This window comes from Aulonocara sp. 'chitande type north' Nkhata Bay, linkage group LG8 (genome assembly GCF_057382095.1).
Source record: "Aulonocara sp. 'chitande type north' Nkhata Bay isolate Kocher_YH1m ecotype deep benthic linkage group LG8, A_spYH_male_GT1.1, whole genome shotgun sequence".
Taxonomy (NCBI): Eukaryota; Metazoa; Chordata; class Actinopteri; order Cichliformes; family Cichlidae; genus Aulonocara; species Aulonocara sp. 'chitande type north' Nkhata Bay.
In genome coordinates, this window is record NC_141351.1 from 22,717,853 (window position 1) to 22,739,882 (window position 22,030).

General features: G+C 41.6%; 3 protein-coding genes across 4 annotated transcripts; all 3 read right to left on the reverse strand.

Moving 5' to 3' along the window:
- Positions 1-4,387: 4,387 nt before the first annotated feature.
- On the reverse strand, positions 4,388-5,959 carry hoxb1b (homeobox B1b). The gene is made up of 2 exons (XM_086304346.1): positions 5,387-5,959; positions 4,388-5,132 (listed from the first exon to the last, which is right to left on the reverse strand). The coding sequence occupies exons 1-2, from the start codon at positions 5,943-5,945 to the stop codon at positions 4,831-4,833; spliced, it is 861 nt and encodes a 286-aa protein (XP_086160472.1). The 5' UTR covers positions 5,946-5,959; the 3' UTR covers positions 4,388-4,830.
- A 1,247-nt stretch (positions 5,960-7,206) lies between these two features.
- LOC147323770 (homeobox protein Hox-D3-like) lies at positions 7,207-13,990 on the reverse strand. Of its 2 annotated transcripts, XM_086304344.1 has the most exons (3): positions 13,529-13,990; positions 8,948-9,322; positions 7,207-7,802 (listed from the first exon to the last, which is right to left on the reverse strand). In XM_086304344.1, the coding sequence occupies exons 2-3, from the start codon at positions 9,204-9,206 to the stop codon at positions 7,207-7,209; spliced, it is 855 nt and encodes a 284-aa protein (XP_086160470.1). In that variant the 5' UTR covers positions 9,207-9,322; positions 13,529-13,990. The 2 variants fall into 2 exon arrangements, with proteins under 2 accessions (XP_086160470.1, XP_086160469.1); XM_086304343.1 differs by lacking the exon at positions 13,529-13,990 and having other exon boundaries at positions 8,948-11,610.
- A 3,586-nt stretch (positions 13,991-17,576) lies between these two features.
- On the reverse strand, positions 17,577-21,598 carry hoxb5b (homeobox B5b). The gene is made up of 2 exons (XM_086304345.1): positions 20,775-21,598; positions 17,577-20,338 (listed from the first exon to the last, which is right to left on the reverse strand). Exons 1-2 carry the CDS (start codon positions 21,403-21,405, stop codon positions 20,091-20,093), a joined length of 879 nt encoding a protein of 292 aa, XP_086160471.1. The 5' UTR covers positions 21,406-21,598; the 3' UTR covers positions 17,577-20,090.
- Positions 21,599-22,030: the final 432 nt, after the last annotated feature.

Consider the following 22,030-nt stretch of genomic DNA (forward strand, 5'->3'; position numbering starts at 1 on the left):
AAAAAAGGTGTTTGGCCTGATTCTTGACGGTCTCTTGTAAATGTTTGTGTTGCTCAAGGAGATAAAAAAAGATGTAGTTTACTCTTCAGATTTCCTCCGAATCATTGAATTCCCAACCCACCCATTGCTCAAACATATGTCAGTGCAGGGGGGGGCGAAGTTAAAAAAAAGTGATGATAGATTGAGGACACGAAAGACAGAAGAGAGCAAATGTGCTGTGCTAAATCTACAACCTTCAGTCAGCCTCACATTGACTGACTCGGAGAGTTACCTCAGCTTGTGCTCCAATCAATGTTAGCCCTGAGAGCATTGAATAGAAAATCATTCAAATTGTATTATGTTAGGATATATGAGCCGTTTCAAAATATTAATTCAGCATTATTTGAGGTGTCTGTTAAGGACAGCAGTTACAGCTAGCAGTGCGTTGACTCGACTGAGTGATTGCACACCTCTATTACATGTGATGTATGAATGTGTGAGCGAGGGACCTATTTTTCATTACCAGGACTTTGTCCCTAGAGGCAGTTGTTAAAGAAGAATCCATGAATTACCCCTCTGGAACAACTGGCCCTTGTCATAAGCCGAGAGGAGAGGGAAAGTGAAGGGGGAAAAAGGGAAGCACAGCACTATTGATAGTGGTGGGATTGAGAGACTGGAAGGACGCCAGAAGAATGTGTCTGCCTTTGCTTGTGATCCGGCAACGCTGCCGCCTCTCCCTCTGTCCAGTTAATTGGAATACAAAGCAGAGCAGGGTCGATGAGAGAGCGGCGGTGAGGAGGAAGAGGAGGAGGAAGGTGGTGGTGTGAGGGGAGGGTGGTAAGCTGCTGTCTGTCTACAGCAACACTCAACCTTCACTGCTCGCTGGGAATTGACTGTGGAACCAGCAAGCGAGACCGACACACTGTCACTGGTAAAATGAACTGTCACCTTGCATTTCTCAGCCTCCTGGCAGCATCGAATTGGCCGCTTTGAACCATGTGACGTGACACTGATTGAGTTCTGGTTTCCCCCCTCCTGGGCTTTAAGGAAAAGAGCTGGTTTAATTTCAAGTGTACAAGCTTTCCATGCAAAGTATCAGGCAGCGCTTCGTACCTGCGTCTTTACACCAAAGCTTTCTCTTCTTCCTCACCACCCCTCATTATTTCATCGTGCTGCCTCGTTACGCTGCCTCTCAGCTAGTCTTGTTTTTCTTACGGCATATAGTCATGGCGGTCTGACAGGCACACAGAGGAGGAAAACTATTAGGGGTAGCCATTTGGATCCTGGAGGCAATCCCGGGGAGTATTAAGACGTTAACCCTGGCCAAGTCACTTGTCTCTCTCAGTTACCATGCTGATGGAGTGGGGAAAGGATGCAGTCGCAGTGGGACCCGGGAGACGGGAGCTTCAGGTCGGCCAGCGCCTCCAGATCCAATCGAGCCTGACTCGGATGGGGGATGGTTGTCAAGAATGTCTCAGGCTTGGCTATAAAGAGCCTCAGTGCCAAAACAAAGAGCGTGCCACTCATACCCAGGCAGCCCCTCTCCACAAACCTCAAAAACTGTGAAAGAAATCATGAAAATAAAAAGAATTAGGGGTACGGCAGTACACTGGTACCAACCCATATCTACTCAGATTATAAGACTTTCAAATGTAATTGTTTATCATAATTTTGTTTCCCTCCTACAACAATGAGGGTATAAACACCAACATAATTTTTTTAAAAAGGGAAAAAAACTACTGAATTTCACAGACCAAACACCTCAAATGAATTTTGATAACAATAAAAAAAAATGCATATGCAAGTTTGGTTTTAATTTCTTTAAACACCTTTTTAAGAAGTGTTTAAAAGTCTGTTTTTCTCATCATTGCTAATTATAAAAATATGCGTGTTACATTTAAACCCAGTTATGTCTGCACACGGAGTGATGTCATCAAAGCATTTCACCTCAGCGTCCAAGAGTCGTGCTTCATATTAGGGGTGAAACACTGTGTTAATAATGCACATATAACACTGCTAATAACTGTGTAATTATTATTTTTATCTGCTCTTTCTACAGTTATAGTTCCACCTCTGTAATGCTTTCATTCTTAATTGTTTGCCAGAAAATACAAAACGCAACAAATCTGTCTTATTGCATTGATGCTAAAGATACTGTGACAACACCATTAACTGATACAATCATGAAGTGAAAATTACATATGCAAACAATCTATTAAGCTGTAGATTTTTTTTTGAATCGGTAAATTAATAAGTTTCAAGGATGGATGAGCTTAAGAGAGAAACTGCCCCCAAACAGTCCTCATAAACTAAAGAGGAGGAGAGACCCCTCTCAGAGCCAATGGGAAACCAAACAGACGTTTTATATGGAGAAAAATGCTTTTTCTAATTTCACATATCCCACAGAGATGACATCAAATGTCTTATTTTGTGCAGCCAGCAGCACAAAAGCCGAACAAATTCATTGTAGTGCCAGACTGACAGAGAAAGTTAAGAAATGTTAAAACTGAAGATGTTTATATTTATTTCAAATAATAAATAAAAGAAGATTCAGTGCACAGAGCTGTTTCCCCTTAAGTTTCTGATTCCATACACCTATTTTTAGTTCTTCCATTTCTTTGGTTAGACATTAATTTATGGTCTCGATCTTAATAAAGGTCAATAGCATTTAAAAAAAAAAAAAAACAGGACAAAGATGGAAAATGAGTCCTTGTTTGAACTGTAATTTGTTAGGTTTGATAAATATTCTAAGAAGTTTTCAAGAAACTGAACAGAACCAAATTTCTTTCATCCATTTATTTTGATGTCTGTGTCTTACAGTACAAGATAAAATGGTGTTATCCCTCAAAGCTGTGTTTGATATCTTCCCTCTGTGGTATCTTTTGGATGACCAACCCCCGGTTATGCCATGAATACTGTATCTAGTTTTCCTTTGAAGCCCGGGGACCCTGCAGAGTGACATGCGACAGAGGAACTGGTAGAAAACCAAGGAAGTGAGCCTGGCAATAGACTTGTAAAAGAGCCTGCAACAACTGCAAGCAGCATGGGGTACAAACAGCACTGGGTTGACCTCAAGCAAAGTGCAGGGAGGGGGGCGGACGTGCCGGCTAAAGACATCTGAGGAAAGAAAAGGAGGCTGTTTTTGCTGGAGCTATTAATAGTTTCGACTATATTTGCGCCTGTAACAGTTTCTTCTTTGTGTTCCTTTTGTGTTCATTAACCATTCTGTGCTCCTCTCCTCTCGCTGTCCTACATTCCCTGGGCGAAGGCGAAGAGGGCTGAACTGATCCGAAGGTGAAAAACATCCTCCTCCTTTCTCCTCTCCCCCAGCTGAACATCTGTCTCCGTGGTGTTGGCTGCAGCACCGACTCTGACACCTCCAGATGGAGAGCCCACTGGGAGCGCTGAGGTATTACCTACAGAGATGGCAGAGATCGCACCTCTGGAATGAAGTCCCACACTTGTTTTCCACACCGTCCCCCTTTTTTGTTGTTGAATCTGTCACTATTCACCTTATAGATTATCGCCTTCCCAGTCCTTGGCCTTGCGACTCATCTGAAGAGCAGGCTGTTGGTTTGTAAAGAAATGCATGTCACCAAACCTCTCTGCTCCTTTTCTAATTTACAGTAATGGGCCGTATGGTATTTCAACTGTAACTTCTATTCGTAGGACTGTATCAATTTTTAATATAGTTGTCAGAGGACTGCATACTCATGCAGATATATTTCAAATGATTTCCATTTCCTTAAAACTTGTTTTTGAGCAGCCTCGGAGAGATTAAAGTTTGCACAATCTGGAGCACAACCTAAATGACCTACAACCTTATTAGTCTCAATATTAAAAGCAATACCTGCAAAGATCTGAGAGACTTAGAGCGCACTTCTCTGAGCCTCTCTGGTGTCTTGACAGATTGACTCTGCATTCATTTGTGCCTGAACTCTGTGTGAACCTTAGCTTTGGGGAAAGGGGCAGCAACAGGCCAGTGCTGTTGGGGCAGAAACTGTGTGCAAACCTAACACCCAGTGCAAATATTGAAACTGCTGCCCCTTCAACATCACAAGAAAGTAGGCGGTCAGGTCCGGCGAGCCTTTGACTCAAGGTGAAACCAGAGTAAGCGCTGAGAGGTTAATTGATTTCATCATTTTAAAAGAAAGATTGTTAAATTTTATAAGATACAAATGGACTTCAGTGACAACCTGTGACAACCTGTGTCCCGGCAGAATTTGGGTAACAAATCGAGCCTGAGACCTGCCTCCCTGGAGTTTGTTGTCATGTTTAGAGCCCCTGGAGGTATTTCGAGGTGAAAAGGTCACTGAGAACCACCCCATGTGTTGTGAAAGATTCCTCTTGTCACATTATGCAAGGGGACTAATAATAGAGGTAAACATACAGGGGGGGGGAATAAGTTTTTAAAACCACACATAACTTTATTTTACACAGTGAAACAGAACAAATTCTTTATCAGAATTTAAAGTTTGATTGGACTGAATCAGAATTATCTGGATACTCTTTTTTTGTTTTTATTTTATTGCACACTCACACACGCAACAAATACAACTCTTATTGCATTTTATAGACTTTATTAAGCTAAATTGTTTCAACAACTGTTGGAAAATACCCTGTAAATAAATAGTGCAAACGGTAACACTGAGTACATCAGTGCGCCAACAAACAAAGAAAAAACAGCATGGAGGTGTGTAATAGAAAGATTAAATGACTACAAGCAGACACTGCCTACCCTGTATAGTTCACAAGTCCACAAGCAATTTTCAGTTTTTTCTGGAATGGTGCAACTTTGGGGAAAATGTGAAAAACTCTGCTCGGGCCTCCAGTTATATTTGTAGTCACGGTTTAGTTTTTCTCTTGTGTCTTTGGGGAGGCTTCAGAGGTGGAAAGTTTCTCCGTTGGTGCCGGGGTGTTGACTAAAACACAGCCCAGTTTCTCCCGTTTCTTCTGCTTCATCCTCCGGTTCTGAAACCAGATTTTCACCTGCGTCTCATTGAGCTCCAGGCTGGCCGCCACCTCCACCCGCCTTGCCCGCGATAGGTATTTGTTGAAGTGGAATTCCTTCTCCAGCTCGGTCAGCTGCTTGGTGGTGAAGTTAGTGCGGATCACGTTGTGCTGGCCGGGAACACCGAACTCCGACACGACTGCTGTGGAGAGAAATGGATGAATGGGATGATAGAGGAAAATGAAAGTCGTGGGGCTAAAGAGTGGGCTTTAATGACGATGAAAATGTCAGCGTGAACAGAAGAAATGCGTGAAATATTAGCTGCCAAATCATTTGAGGACAATCTAAAACAATTTGGTCTAATTATATCAGCTGGATGGGGGTTTTACGCACGGGGAACAGATCCCGTTTGGTTTCTAAACTGCATTTCTTAGCTCTGATTTCCTCATAACAGACCTGTTTTGGGAGGATTCCTCTTCACTTTCATCCAGTCGAAAGTTTTCGAAGTTTCCTCTACATGCTCCAAATCCCTTTCCTTACATGGAGGCGGTAACCTTGCGTAAACACTTTCTGAATATTCTTGCTGCCTCTGATCCCCGCTGCCAAAATGCAGATACTGGCCTCCCGGTGCAACCCCAGGCCCACAACTGTCCCCGGTATAGGGAGCCATGTTTGTGGCGAGGGGTGAGACTTGTGCATGGATAAAGCTCCGGTCCTGCTCGGGGGCGAGGCCGTACTGGTGATGTCCGTACTCCAGAGGTGAGCCATACACGGAGTTGCCCGGTCCCGCGAACGGCATGTCCAAGCCTACGTGGTTCTGGTGGTGCAGAGGGAGGCTCGGAGTCTGGTGGGGCGCCGAAGTTGCGACCATTACACGTCCGTCCGGTGCGTAACTATCACTTGTTGCGCAAGAGTTGGAGGATGTATATCCATGGTTTAAGTTGTGGTATCCGGCCTTTGCGCTGAAAATATTTGCTCCCCGGTTGCATACGGGGTAATCTAAGTATGAGTTCATCCTGAACCTGGGCCTGCCGTTTGTTCAGAACTGATCAAGACCGTGCAGTCATTAATCGGTGCTCCCTTTGCCCTAACCTTCTAGGTAGTATGTCAAAGCTGTAAAACTGCCTTCCACCCTCATATCACCTTCCTGACACACCATGTGACCCGCCAAACGCCAATGGCAAGGGACCTACAGCACTCTGTCAAGTCTGCAGACTCGTCCATCAAACGGCCTCGCATTTACATGACAAATGCTTCAATCAAACTCGCTCATCCATCTGATAGGAAGGCAAACAGGAGGACACATTTTCAGGCCACAGTGTTGCAGGAAGAAAAAATGATAAATCAATATGAGAAAAAAATGATAATAAAAATGATAATAACAAAAAAGTTACTTTTTTCGAGTTATTTTACTCTTGAACAAATAATATAAAATAACCTTTTCTATTAATTTATGGCCTGCAGCTGTTTTAATTGTGATATCATTTGTTTTTCATGCACTTTGTTTAATTCTCTGTTCTAAATGACATGAATGAAGCTAATTTCTATACTGAAAATAAACTTTTTGTAGCTGCTTAAATAACTGGCTTATTATTAAAACACGTTCGGACTGAGTGAACCCTGCAGACAGACACCGAATCAGGCAAGGGGGGAAAGGCATTGCAGTGACTCCAGTGATCCATCATGGCTCCTTTTAAAAGATTGACAGCTTGTTTGGCCCATTTCCCCCATAAAAGAACAAAGACACGTTTAAGAACCATATACAGTCTTTTTTTTCTCCACCGCGTCTTTCTTTTTCTGCTTAAAAGTTGTTCACACTTACAGGGTAAAATCCTCCAAAGCCTACAAGCTCCACTCTCCTCTTATAAGAGTTAATGTAAGGTTATAAACCTCAGGCGCTAACTAAGCTCTAATTAAAAGAGAGAAATTTGCGCTTGGCTCTTTTATTTTGGAGATCAAATCTGGTGGAATAAATTATTATTATTATTATTATTATTATTATTATTATTATTATTATTATTATTATTATTATTATGTTGGGTAAATTACAGCAGTGAACCTTTTTAATTTAAGGTCTTAATTATTAAACGAAAGTTAAAGTCGAAAAGAAAATAACCGAAACTTTGCACTTAAAACACACAGCAAATGATTTATAAATACAGATAAAAAACAACATTTGAGACTAATATTCTGATTAATTAGTCAAATAAATAAATAAATAACGCATGCATGGAAATATATCAGTATTGCGCTTCTTTATAAATCCACACCGTGCGCTACAGGTGGGTCAGTTTGGGAGCTTGCATGATTCTTTCCTGAGGACTGCAGCTCTGTGAGAAATACGAGCCGCTCAGGTCGTTTCCTCGCAGGTTGGGGTTTGGTGTGTGTGAGCTTGTGTGGGTGCTGTACTGCACATCAAACTGCGGGCCATGCGTGAAGCCTGAAACTGGATATTTAGAGTAGTTTGCCGGGTACGCAGGCTGCTGCTCCTGCTGCAGCTGGGGCCTGAGCGGAGGGGAGGCCGGTTGGTAATCCCCTCCCAGATGGACATAACCCAGGCTCGACAGAGTGGGGCTTCCCGGGGCGGAGGGGGAGGACGAGGGCGAGCAAGAGGAGGTGGTGATGGCTGGAGGGAGGCCCTGACCTCGCTGGTCCTTTTTCTGCTTCATCCTCCGGTTCTGGAACCAGATCTTGATCTGCCTCTCGTGAAGGTTGAGCAGGCCGGCCATCTCCACGCGCCTCGGCCTGCAGAGGTAGCGGCTGAAGTGGAACTCCTTCTCCAGCTCCACCAGTTGCGCACTCGTGTACGCGGTGCGCGTTCGCTTGGAGGCCGGGGTCGCGCTGCTTGGACTCTTCTCGTTCACGGGGCAGTCTGTAGAGACAATAATGTGCACGGGAACGTGATCAAATTAGAAGCTTCCCCTTCAATAACTCTTTAAGTTTGCACATCTTTTAGTTTTAGTCTTATGTCTCATTCCTGCTCTTCCTGCTATGACCCCCCACCCCCCCACCCCCCATTATAAAAAAAAGCAAAAAGTAAAAGATCAAAAGTAAAAACAGCAAATTAAAGTTTAATCAGTAAATAAAATCAACAGCAGAACAGAATAAAGGAGCAGCGCAGAGGACACATAACGTTACCACAGCTTCGCGGTGCCTCTGGTGCTCTGTGAGCAAGTTAGTACGCATGTGCTAAAGGGCAAAGTCAGCAAGCTCCAAGGCTAAAATGCAGGTGATGAGTTTGTGTTAGAAGTCTACGCATTTCAAGGATGTTGATTTTAACTATTTGTGTGTGTGTGGCGGGGGAGGGGCAATTTCTATGCGTTTAATGATTTACTAAATGAAACCCAAATATAAAAATACATTTTTATATACAAGAAGAAGTGCTGTCCAGGCTCGTTCTCGTTTGGTTTATGTGTGTCTGATGTCAAATAAGTAAGATAAGATAAGATAAGATAAAACTTTATTAATCCCTCGGGTGGGTTCCTCTGGGAAATTCGGTAAGTCAGTTGATACTGGACATTTGACTGTCTTATGCCTTTTATTTAAATATTTTTTTCTGTCATAAATCATGAAAGTCTCTGATTTAGGTTCAGAGAAACTGTATTTAAAGTGGAAGATAATTGCAAAGAATAAAAACGTGAGTTTAAATGAAGGAGGGCCATCTATATCTGTGTGTTTCCTGTTTTAATAAGCAGCATTTCTGCGCTGATGAGTCATTCTGTCTGTGTCCTGTTACTCTCGGCTTCGTCTGTCCCCCCAAAATCGATTAAATCTGAATATTTTTCTATGTAATAAACATGACATGTGAAATTAAATTATATTGCTTGGTCTGTTTTATTCTTAAAACAAATGTCATCCTAAATCCTGAGCCAGGGCCTTCCCCTCGCATGCCTGATTGCAGCTTTAATGCTGAACTGCAGGGAATATACGCTACATTAGGAGCTACGTTGAAGGGAAAATGATTGGAAACGGCTTCATTTAAAATCCTCTGCTGCTGCTGGTTTATGTCATACAGACCTGCGACTCTCCTCCCGGGTTTCTGATTTGAGTGTCTGGACTCTTTCATCCAGGGGAAAATCTTTCTGCTCATTGCAAACTTTGGGTTTTGCTGCTTTGACCTCCGGGGAAACGTGCCATGCTCAGACGCCTCCACTTGCTGCTGAGGAGCACACTCAAAGCCGCTCACACCATCCGGAGACTCGCTGAAGAGGTCACGGTGGTGATGGTGATGATGGTGGATGCTGTGTGAAGCGCTGCTGGTTTTCTGCATTTCCATTAAACGTGCACAGGGTCTCCTCCTCCCCCTCCTCTCCTCCCCTCCCTTTTTGACCTTGTGGCGAAGCGCTGGCAGCCAAATGTCACATGGCAGGTTTCCACAGAGGGCTTCTTGGCCTGAGACGATCCAGCAAAAAAAGAAAAAAGACGGAGACAGAATCAGGGAGGAGACTAAATGATCCATCTTATCAACTCAATAGTATGCTGACATGAATAGCAAGCCTCTCCAAGCCAGAGAGGCGACGCAGAATGAAGAGTGTGCTGGAGAAAGAAAGAAAAAAAACACACCAAGAGGAGGATAATCCTGTAAAATCTCTGCAGAAATTCAATTATTATCCTCTTGTTCACCCTTTGCAATTAATATGGACCTCAGTGGCCTACAAATTCCTTTTATTGTCATTTAATTATGTAAGTAGCATAAGCAATATATAAGGATTGCAGAGTATTAAAGGGGCAGCTTTATTGGAGGCAGTCTTTTGTTTGATTCAGATTCAGGGCAAGAGAAAAAAAATAATACTAATTGACAGATATAAATAGCTAAAATATAAAACCATACATTAAATACAAATATAGCAAATAACAGTGTTTTTATTCATGCTTTCAGTGGTGCTGCGGGAAATTAAATTAGGCCTGTATGACTGCTAATAAATAGCAGCCTTTGTTCAGTTAATGGATAGCCCTGCGTTGGGCATTTTTTAAGGGGGAAAAAATTAAACGTTACATCACAGTTTGCTAAGAAAAATCCATCAATTAAACGCAAAATAAAAGAAAAGTGCTTTGTGCGCCGCGGCTGTTTTGTGCGCATCTTCTCGGGCAATTAAATTTAATTCACTTTTCTTCCAAAATTAAAGAGAATGAAATTATTAAAGGCGCAGTTTTAAGGACGAGGAGAGGGAGTGAGCAAGGGAGAGAGGGAGAATAAGACTGGAGGCATGCAGCTTTATGAACTCTGGTTGAACCGCGGCTGGAGTCGGGCTCGTAAATCATAAAGACACATAACCCAGTCCGCGGCACAACAGCTCGGCTGCCTTACCTTCACAACCTACATTCATTCCGCTGCTGAAACAATCCTGCACGCAAACAAAACACACCGGCTCCTCTCACCTTTGGAAAACCTCCCGGATTAGTGAATAATCCCAGCAGAAGCACGCGGCTCTCGTGCGTTAAGGTGCACGCGACGTGGCTTTGAGTGGTGAAGGAGTGGACAGTGTTTCTGCAGCTGCAGACCGCCCTGCGTTGCATTTCTGCACACAGGATCGGCGTGTGTGTGTGTGTGTGGATGTGTGTGTGTCTGTGTGTGCGCGTAAAAAGGAAGCCTTTCTGCTGATCGTGCAGGCTCAGTTTCATGTATGGTAATAGGCCTGCGATAAAGATAAGAAAGGGGATTTTTACGTCTTTCTATATGGCAAATTGACTTCCTCTACGTTTCTGCGGCAGTTAGAGCAGAATGAAAACCCAGAAACATTAAGTTGGCTCAGCAGAGGGCAGGGGGAGCTGAAATATTTTTGGCACTGAAGTCGATTTGAAGTAGATTTAGATAAAGAAAATGGCCTGTTAAGGAGATGCTTCCCACCTCTTCCACCACCACTGCTGTCATGCATTAAAAACACCCAAAGGCTACCAGTTTTTAATTCCACCGCGAAGCTTTCGGGGCGCAGAGAAATCACACTTCTATGAACACACAGGCAGCCACGTCTTGTTTAAACAATCCTGGGAAGTCGTCCAGCTGCTGTAACAATAAATTCAGACATCCAGTTCAGGACCGATGCCAGAGATGCCGTAAATTACTCAGCCAAAGAAAGCTATCAGTGTTTAGTCTTTATACCAAATGCATTCTTTGCGTAATGGATCCTTTCTTCCTTAATTTAAAAGAGAGATCAGAGAGGTTCATTTCAAAGCACCAAAGTGGAGACAGACCGCGGTCAGCACAGCAGCATCCATTAGAAAAAGAAAAGAAAATCTTGTAACGAGGCCTGGCTTGTGCTGGCTTTGGTTTTTGGTGACCGCTGCAGCGGATCGATTGGCGGTGCTTTGATTTCTCGTCTTCACGTTTTGCTCGATCTCTTTGATTGGCTCTTGAGGGTAATATTTAACTCAGTGGCGTTAATTAATGCAAATGGACGTCTTTGATCTTTGATGCGTGCCACAAAAATGTCTCATGGCAGCCGTGGGCCTTCTGTCCAAAAGGTCTGATTTACCTCACGCACACTGGTGCAGTTATTTTGTGCAATCACCGTTGATTAAACGGCTTCCTATATTTGGCCAGAGCGCTCTGAGAAACCAGATTTATGCTCCACGAGTCGCATTTTACTGATTAAACAAAGACTGAATTAAAATAAACGTTAAAAGTGGAATTTAGCAGACGGAGAAAAAAGCGTGACGTGTTGTGTTTGCTCCAAAATGTTAAAAAACATGCAGACCTGCAGAAGAGATGACCCACCACCACCCCCCTCACCACCACCACCACCATTTTCCACATTTTGATTGGCTCTAGTTTACCAGGAAATGTGTTGATCCATGCATGCTGAGAGTCACAGATGATTAAATGCACTTGAATGAAATATCACACTTGCCCTTCACACTATCAGCTCCATATCTTTAACCTGATTAGTTTTGGTTTATTTTGTTTAAGTTGAATTTTCGCCTGCTTCTCCAATTCAGGGTCTTGAGCCTATCCCGGCTGAAATTTTGATAATAAGTTAGTTATCAAAATTTCAGTCTTGCAAAACATTCTCTGTGCCCCACATGTAGGTTTTTTCTTTTGTTTTTGTTTTTTGTGGCTTTGGTCAGCGCTGAAAGTCTGCCGAGTGCCGTCTGCTTGAACAGCTGTACAGCTCTCCATGTATGCTGATGGATCCGACCAGATGTAGCTTATAGCCCTGGAAGGTTCAACTACAAGCTGCCTTTGTGCTAAGACATTCCCATCAGTCGAAGCTGCAATTTGTGTGGCACTGAATTTCTGAGATTTAGTCCTCAGCCATAACTGCTTAACAACTAGCATGCAGCTACCCTGCTTAACCCCTTTGTGCTAAAGTGCAAAGTATTACCCTCAAAGGTGCCCAAAGTAAGGTCTAACCCTAATGTGTGCCTTTGAGAAAGAAAAGATTATGTCTGTTAGAACTATCGTCTCATTATCAAACAGAATTTCAAAGACAAAAATCATTCTGATGGCATAGGAAGAAAAAATACCGGATTATAACTGATGGTGCATTAACGTGCAAGCATTAGTTTAATGTTACACATATGGTTATAGCACAATAAAAAAGTTTTTTATTCTGTTAATAGGATGCATTAACACAATTATTGTTATTCTGCAAAGTTATCAGAGAAACAATAGCAAATATTTGCCTTTGAAATGTAGTGAAAGTAGACAGAAATACTTGAGTAAAGCACTGCAGGTGCACACAGGTGCACATATAAACATAAATCCTCCTGAGAGCCTATAAAAAGCGCCATAAACACACAAAGAAAAATCAGCAATAAGTGCGCTGTTTAGACAAAAACTGCCCTCTGATATATGAGACGTGGAGGCTGTGTGTGTGTGTGATGGGGGTGGAGGTGCAGATGGACTGACCTGATAAGTCAGTTTCCACTGAATAACGCATGCACAATAAATATAAATACAAATAGGTTTGATCCTCGTGGAATGTCGTTATCACTCATGTATGACAACATCCCCGAGCTGCACTTTACGCCCATCACTCGCGATCTTCCTCATCGTCTTCTCTCTCTTCTTCTTCTTCTGTCTGGTGTTTGATGGACACACACAAACACACACCCTCCACATACCCCCACCACCTCCACCTCCAGCCGCCCTCCACTCAGTCTGCAGGCCTGCTGACAAATGCAGCGCACTGCAACCGCTCCTGTCAATTAGCTGCAGGAACCACGTGTGCGCAGAGGAGGGGATTTATTGCCCCGAATTAATTCTCTTGAATCGGCGGTGGCAGAGGCTTGATTCCCCACGCAGGCAACACGAGCGAGTCGATAACCAAACAAATACTCATAAATAACCGTGATTTAAAAATGTTGTTTGGCATCTATAAGCAGTAAACAAACAGCAGATATATATGTATAAGTGTTTGTTTGGGTAATTGTCAACAGCTGCACAGCGCAGGCTGAACAGATGTTACGCAATATATAATGTGTCTTTACGGGAGGATTTTTAAAAATAATGTGCATTAATAAAGCTCCTCCTGTCTTCGCCTTTGATTCATTTGTTGCCTTTGCTGCTTAGAAATGCTAAATATAACCGCGTTACTCCCGAAAACTTTAATCAAACTCACACTGCGAGTGCGTAAAATCCAACTTTGGTGAACTTACTTTTTTCCTTCTCCGGTGCCTCATGCTTTTCCTCACCAGGCCGGCTTCTCCATCCAGTCAGGTCCGTTGGAAATGTTTGTTTGAGGTCCTCCTCCTCACATTTCCCCCTGGCTGCAAACTACAACTCCTCCTTGACTATACGGACAGTGGCAGTGAAAAGGAGACGTGACAAATGATGTGCGGAACAATGCCCACATTCAAGGCTCGTCCGGCAACTTTCCCAGATGTCATATTCTTTACCCTCCACCCTCCCCAACAATGAGGCGCTAAAAGGGAGGAAAGAGGAGAGAAAACAGCCAGCCAAACTGAGCAGAAGGCCTGCAGCTCTAAAGAAAAAAAAAATCACACACACCAGCACGAAATATCAAATGTAGCGCTCATGTTGCACTGATACACAAACAGAAAGGAATTTTCTTGTCTTCTAGACGAATGTTTTTCTTCCCTTCTAGGTGATGTGTCATCATCTACATACTCCCCAAGATGCGAATTTGTGGCTGCTGCTGTATTTACACAAATTCGGATCTACAGGGTGGATATAGGTGACAGATCCTCCGTCTCTGCGGGCGTTTGGACAAAAGCCTGGAAGAATGAAGTCAGCTAATTTAAAAATCAGATCTAAACATGATCTTTTCACTTTGTGAACCGTGACACTGGATATTTCTGGACATTCAGCAATTTTTAATTTAAAAAAACCCTTCATAAGTTATACTAAAGGCTTCATTAGTGATTAATAAATATTATTGACCTGTTTAAGTCATCAATAAGAAAAAAAAAAGCCAGATTGTGAAAAAACCCCTGGGTCTATGATGTTTATCCCTATCGCATGCTGGAAATCTATGTATGTCATGTATGTAACAGGCTATTAAAGCCACATTAAATACTTCATAGATTTTAATAAGTCATTAACAAGTAATTTATCAAATGTTTCAGACATGGAGCAGCATGTTAAATGTTAATAAGTCACAAATAAAGAGGATTAATACATGCAGTCTGCAGTTTTTAATACTAGTAACTTATTAATAAAAGGTTGCAATAAAAAAAACTACTGTACAATTAATTGCAGGTTAATTAGATAAAGATGAAAATTTGGTTAACAAGCTATTGATAAAAGGCTTCATTTATAAAATATTTAGTTATATGTAATACTGGAAGTGTTTAAACCACAAAGTCTTCAATTACAGGAAATGTAATACATGCAGTCTGCAATTATTAATGTTACTGACTTACTGATAAAGATTTAATTATCAACAAGTCATTCAGCTGACAGCCAGATATGTCATTATTATTATTTATTTATTTTTAAAAACAACAACAACAACAACAACATCAACATGTTTGTAGATTTATAAAGGTCAACGCATGTTGCTGGAATTTATGCACAAAAACAAGTCTTTAGTTCAGAACTTATAAATTCATTTATAGATGAGATTAGTTTTAATATAAAGTTTGAAAATAAAGTTTATTGCTATTAATGCCAATAAGTTATTACTGTATGAAAATCTGAAGTTGTAACTGTTTATATCTCGTTGATGGGGTAGGTTAATTTCCAAGAATTGAATTATAAATGCAAATGAGAAATTAATAAGGGGTTTAATGTCTCAGCTTTCCAGTTTTAAAAAAGGTTATTAGAATTTGCTGAATGCAAAACCAGCAGCTGTTATTAAGACATGAATAAGATGTTTTCAATTTTTTTAAAATAATAAAAATTGCAATAATAAGAATATTGAGACAAGTGGTATGATACAACACGTTACACACTCAACGAGTCATTAAAAACAGATATAAAAGTTAATAAGTCATTAATATGGGCTCATAATAACCCGTTCTGAGGATATATATAAATTAGACAGAAGTTTGAGCTTTTAAATGATGAACGCTATCGTTAGAAGAAGGTTGGACATAACAACACTTTATGTTACTACATTATTAAAATACTTTTAGTTAAAAAATCTGCAGGTATACACCTTAATACGTTTTTTAAAGGAGTAAAGTAACAACAATGTCATTAGTAAGGAGCATTAACCACAATACCTGCAGTTATAAGTGTTTATGTGTCATTAATAAAGGTGTTAAACCACAAAGAATGTGATTATAAATGGAAATATGCAAACACTTAGGGGTTTATTACATCAGGTATCCAGTTATAAACATAAAAAGGTTATTAAGATTCATTGAAAGCAAACACATGCAGTCATGGATGTGAATAAGTCATTGTTATGGTGTTTTGATAACCTGCTCAGATCACCAAGTGACCAAATCTGCACTTATTGATGTTTCAAAGTAACAGTACTAAGTAATAAGTCATTAAAAAAGGAGGTAAATCACTAAAAAAAAGTAATTTTTAAATGTATTTGTGATTATATAAGTTAATAAGGAGTATTGACTACAGCACCTGGAGTTATAAGGGTTTCTTTACTCATTAATAAATGTGTTTAACTGCCAAAAACTATAGATGGAAATGTGCAAATAATAAAGGATTTGATGAATCAGGTCTGGAGATATAAATGTTAATGAGTTATTATTAAATGGGTTCTGATGGTAGGTCTACAGTTATACACGCTAACAAGTTGTTACTAAATGGATGTTGTGTCCATACCATCTGCAGGGAGTTTCTAAAAAATATCCACTCAGTTCTTATAACCAGCCCGAAGAAGCTTCTACAGCCCTAACACCCAAACGTTATTATTTATGGTTTATAATAAATCTATAAGAGTAACTTAATGATTTATTAACTATTAGCTAGAAAGCCACCAACTCTAAACATTTTTGTAAAATATGCCCACAGAGGTTTGAGTTTGGGCAAATGTTTTACAGCTGCAGTGACCTCATGGCTGTCTTTCTCTAATAAGAAGTAAGACTTAAATATTGTGAGCATTTATAACAGTGATATGACTGAATGCACTTCACCGTCAGAGGCTACAGATTCCTCTTTGAGAAACTCAGACACTCAAATCAGAGTAAATACCAAAAGATTACAAAAAGTCCTCCATTAGAAGTTTGAACTCACCACTAGAAATCCTGCAAGGTCATCAGCTGGCATTAAAGCATATTAAAATGTGTAACTACATGACACACAGCTGACTTAGGGCAGTGTTTCCTAATTGAAGGTTATTGTGTGACCTCAGAGGGGTCATAAGATAAGCATGAGAGGCCATGGGGTTATTAACGGCAGAAAAAGAAAGAAAAAGAAGCTTTTTTTCTTATTTTGCTGTAAAATGTAAAATAATTTAACAGGTTTGAGCTTTAAAAAGTTATTTAAACTAAAAACAAAGGAGAAGTTTCACATTAAGAAAGTAATTTTTAAAACACCTTATAAAACTTTATAAAATGTTTGGGATCTTAAATACAGATAAAAATGGTGCAGTAAAAAAGGCCTCAATACCTTTGGAATAACATGGAATACAGATTAGAGCATAACACAAAGTAGAAATACTCTAGTACAAAGTACATGAAGTCAGTCTGATTATTGCCTCTCCAGCTAACGTAAAGAAAAATGAACCCAACCTTTTATTATTATTATTATTATTTTTAAATCAAAAAGCAGCTTCACTCCCAGAGCGCGCAGGATTAAATGTGTTTCCCTCCACTCGACCTGATCAAACCGAAAGAAATAACAGATCAACAAAGCTCGTCTTTTTCTCTGTTCTTCTCTGTAACTTACATGCCCCCGATGATAAGAGCTCGAGCTGGAGGCAAAAACCCCAGAAAGAAACCTCATCCATCATCAGCCTGCTCGGTCTGAGGCGCCCTCTGCTGGCACAGCCGCCTCATTACAGAGACCTCACGGACACAAACAAACAAACCGCAGCAGCTGTGAAGTCACACACAGCCTTCCAGATGTTGAGCACCCATACAAACAAAAATGTTCAAGGTGGTTTCATGCATTTTATGATTTTGATTAAAGTCGTTCACAGTGACTGGCTGATTTTAACATTTATGTGCAAATAAATACAAACTCCTTATGTTTACGCTCTCTATTATTAGGTATACAACATTATATGTATATATATATTTCTATTCGCTGATTTTGAAACTAAGACTTCAATATTTGTGCTAAATTCTAAATTCTGTAAATGTATACAGGAGATATATAACTCAGCGTGCATCGCCACATTTTTTAAACTCAGTTTTCTCGCAAACAAAAGCGCAAAGTGGAGCTGAATTCTGTTAATTTTACGCAGCTGCTTTGGAGTGATTGAAACCCTGATTATAAACTGTGAAAAATATGAGAAATATAAGCATTGAACCCTCTTCTCTCCTGTGCAAAAGCACCGTGTTATTGCGCTCCTGAGCCTCGGTGGTGACAGTGCAAAGTCTTCCTCCTGACGCATCTGCGTGCTGCAGTCTCTACCGTCTCCTGACCCAGCGATGATCCCCGCCGCCATGAATTATGCATGAGATCCGGGTACAGATTACCCCTATCAATATGCAATACTCATTACGCTGGCTAAATTGCCACTTAATAGTTATGAATATGTGGAAAATGTCTGGGACCCATATAGCCCACCACTACTTTTTTACTCTTTTTTTTTCTTAAACCTGAAATTAGTTTGGAAATACTTTTGGAAATATTGCAGAACTCTCTTGCAGTCTTTTGCTTTCCTGCACATAATATCATTATGTTTTATTAGTGGCCGCTAGACAATGCACTCCAGGACCCACATAGCCTGGCTTTTCTTTATGTAAAGTCAGTGAAGCCTGTGTCCAGCTCAGAGTTGTCCGAGACTTCACCTTTGGCCGCTCGGTGACTTGACAGATTCGGATAAATCACTCCAGGACCTCGCTCAAGTTCGTTTTTGCATGGCAGCTCTATAAAGCTTCTCATTAGCCTTCAAGAGATTTTATTTTCCCTCCTAAAAAATCAGCTTGTGTTTGAAAAAGAAACTTTGGATTACTTTCTTTTAAGTATGAAAATCGGCCAGTATGTGTCCACGCTGAGCAGAAACAGGGGCCTCTAAATGAGGATGTTCAAACAGCAAAACGTTTAGGATTTTCATGATAAAAGTGACAAATAATGTGGCTCTGTGGCTCAAAATCAGAACTAAAATTTGCGCAATTAAATCTTAATATTTAGACTGTTTTTAAAATAACATTTTAGCAGCCACACTCTTTTAATGCGTAACAGTTATTGGAAGTTTTCGCGCAGCAGCTTAAACTAACTAAACATGAGTGGACACCACTTCCTTCCCCAGTCCAGCCTTTGCAGTCCCATCCACGCAGTTAAGCCGTCACTTTCATTCAAGGTTGTGAATTATATAGTACATTGTCTACTCCCCAAAACCATAAAACCAACTTTATGGACCTCACGTGACTTTTCACAGTCTGTAAGTAATATAGGCCTATACAATCTTTGGTAAGGGGGATTTTTACCAACTTCAGCCTTGCCTATATACCTGTAAAGCCAAAGCTTTACCCCCTCTTTTTTTTAAAAGGTGGATTTTATCAGCAACATATTTTCCCACATGGCAAACATCTCGCTGCAGAGAGGTAAGTGTTTAAAAAGTCTTATTTTTCACTGTGTCTGCGCCAAAAACAATGCGTCAAAAAATTGACCCGAAATCTTGTTTGTGTGTGGGACATTTTAACAAATACTTCAGGTTAATCATTAATAAGTTAAATGCGGGTGAAAAGCAGCCACACACACACTCACACACACACGCACGCACACAGAAAAAGTTGCGCATCTCCACTTAAATATGGCCTGCCTTTTTTTAAAAAAGAAAAACCTAATCTGTTTTTATTCTAATCGATGAGACAGTCGAGACACGTTCAAAGCAATTGAGAGAAACTTTATTTTCAAGCGCTATGAGTTCACTTACAAATACAAAAAGCTTATTGGAGAAAAAAGCTTACATCACTGCCTATCCACAGAATAACCCTTTGCACTAAAAATTTATCACATTGACAGGTTGAATACATTTGCATTGCTCATAATTAGTCCTAAACAATGGTAATAATAATAATAATTATAATAATAATAATAATAATAATAACAGATGCACAAAATATCCTAGAGCTACACATTGGCTTGAAAGTTTATGGATCTTGGCCACAAGTTAACCATCAAAAATAGCAGTAAAAGTTACACTAAAGCGCTTTGAATGGCCCCCGGAATACATTACATTCAATGAAGAGCAGCATGTGGTTTGGAAACTTCTTCTTTTCTTTTCCTTTTTTTAAACGTGTGTTTTGTTTTGTTTTTACTGTACAATGAATTTACTCCTGTTAGACCGCGGAGAAGTTACAATAAAGAGCTCAAGTTGAAACACCTTCAAGAGAAAGACAGAAAGAGACAGAAAGAGAGAGGAGAGATGGACAGATAACTCCCCAGCCCTGCGATATTTACATCTTATTTTCCACATCTAAGCTACAACAACAGTGAACTAAAAATGGCATTTTAAGACCACAGAATACTTCTTTTTCTATCACAATGGCATGCTGGAAGGTGCTGCGCTTTAAATAGCTTTACAGTACTCATGGGTTCTCTTTTTTTTTTTAACTTATTATGTTTTTCTTTTTTTCTTTCTTTCTGTGTTTTTTTTTAACTCCACCAAAAAGTTATTCAGTTGTGGAAGGCGCTCCCTCCCGTTACGAGGCTCATGCTTTTCAGTTTATTGTCCTTCTTCCACTTCATCCTGCGGTTCTGAAACCAGATTTTGATCTGTCTTTCGGAAAGACACAGGGCGTGGGCTATCTCTATCCTCCGCCGTCTGGTTAGGTACCTATTGAAGTGAAACTCTTTCTCCAGCTCTAGCGTCTGGTAGCGGGTGTACGCAGTTCGGGCCCTTTTCCCATCAGGTCCAGTCATATCTACAATTTTACAGAAAATCCAGAAAATTAGCAACCGCACTGCACACCAACAACTACACTTTCTTTTCTGTCTTTTCTCCCTTTTTTTTAATGTGGGGGGGCTTTTCGCTGTGATTTAATGGACTGAGAGGGGGGGTCACACAGCATGAAATGGGTGGAAGCATGCAACCAACACGACACATAACACAACACAACAATCAGCCTTCCCTCTGCAGCTCTGGGCCAGCACAGCTCACTACACCCCACACCTCCTCCGGGCTCCAGCGGCATTTAAAGCAAACAACCCCACAAAGATTTTTTTTTTCTCTTACTGATTCTGCCTCTAAATTCTTCCTTCCACGCCAGCCTGCGCACTCATGCAACACCTGACAGATTTATGGCACACCGTCAGCGTGACAGCCTTCAAAACTAAATATTAAGAGAGGTGGAAATCTACCATGGCTTATGTGCAGCTTCCGCATCCACGGGAATATTTGTGGCGTTTGGCAGTCGTTTGCTGTGGGAGTGGAGGAGGTGGCGTTGGGCTCCTGGTGCTGCTGCTGCTGCTGCTGCGCCCGCGGTGCCGTGCCGGAGGAGCCTCCGCCGCCTCCGCCGCCGCTGCTATGCGCGCCCTCCTCGCTCTCGGATGCGACCGTGGCGTCCTCTATCTCCGTGAAATGAGCGCTGTTGCTTTTGTTGAGGCTGCTGCCGCCCGAGGTCGCGCTCCGGTCAGAGGGAGGAGAGGGGCTTTTTAGTTCCAGCTGCTCCCGGCTGGCTGTGGCGCACGACGGCGGCGGCGGCTGCACCGGGTCTGGAGACGACAGCGAGCAGTTGGGCGTCTGTCTGTAGCGGGCGTCCGCCCCAAATCCCCGGGCATCCTCCCTCACAGCCCCGAAGTGGCCGCCGGTGTTGGTGCGGTTCACGGTTAGGTCCATGCCATTGTAGTTGTAGCCGAAAGACCCGGAGTGCATGGTGCCAGGGTCTCTGAAGGAGCCGCTCACAGCGCCGTTAGTCCCATAATTTAGTAACTGATAGTCGGAGCCATTTGGATAGCGCCCTGAGAACGAGTTTACAAAGTAAGAGCTCATTTGCTTGGATTTTTAAAGCCTCGATTTGTAGATCTTTGTCGCTATAATCCTGTGTGCTTGCACGATTTATGGATGCAATCATGAATTATAAGCAATGAAGCCCTACTGTACTTTGCCAGGTATGCGGCCAAATATGGGAGAGCGTTCGGGAATCACGTGCCTTTGTTGACCAGTCGTAAATCCTCACTGATGACTTCAAGAGGTAATTCATGCTCCATGGTTACAAATGATGACGAAATAATGGTCGTTAGGGCTCCAGTCAATGGTGCCTCCCCGCTGCGCCCCGAGAGCCGCGCAGGCAGAGAGCGCCATCTTCCGGACAGCTGCGGTAGCACCCCGCCGGGACTCGCTGTCAGGGCCCCCGGAGTCATCCATCATTTATGTAACACTCATAACGCAGGCCACAAAAGGCTCAGGTAGCACAAAACAGCGAGCTCTCAGCCAAACTCGCGCACTTTACCCAAAAGTATCCAAAAAAAGGGGGAAATTTTCACTTTTACGCCATATTATATGATTTTATTGTGGCTTAAGAAGCTGAGCAGACGCTGAGCCACTACCATTACTACTAAAACTACTAATGGCACCGCTACTGCTGATAATATTCGTACAAATAATAATAATAGAC

Excerpts from the sequence above, each read along its gene's own strand:
- hoxb1b (XM_086304346.1), bottom strand. The coding sequence starts at position 5,945 with ATGAACTCATACTTAGATTACCCCGTATGCAACCGGGGAGCAAATATT. Across the intron at positions 5,133-5,386 it reads GAGGAATCCTCCCAAAACAG|CAGTCGTGTCGGAGTTCGGT; the intron begins GTCTGTTATGAG and ends TTCTCTCCACAG.
- LOC147323770 (XM_086304343.1), bottom strand. The coding sequence starts at position 9,389 with ATGGATCATTTAGTCTCCTCCCTGATTCTGTCTCCGTCTTTTTTCTTT. Across the intron at positions 7,803-8,947 it reads ACCCGGGAGGAGAGTCGCAG|ACTGCCCCGTGAACGAGAAG; the intron begins GTCTGTATGACA and ends TTGTCTCTACAG.
- hoxb5b (XM_086304345.1), bottom strand. The coding sequence starts at position 21,405 with ATGAGCTCTTACTTTGTAAACTCGTTCTCAGGGCGCTATCCAAATGGC. Across the intron at positions 20,339-20,774 it reads GAAGCTGCACATAAGCCATG|ATATGACTGGACCTGATGGG; the intron begins GTAGATTTCCAC and ends GTAAAATTGTAG.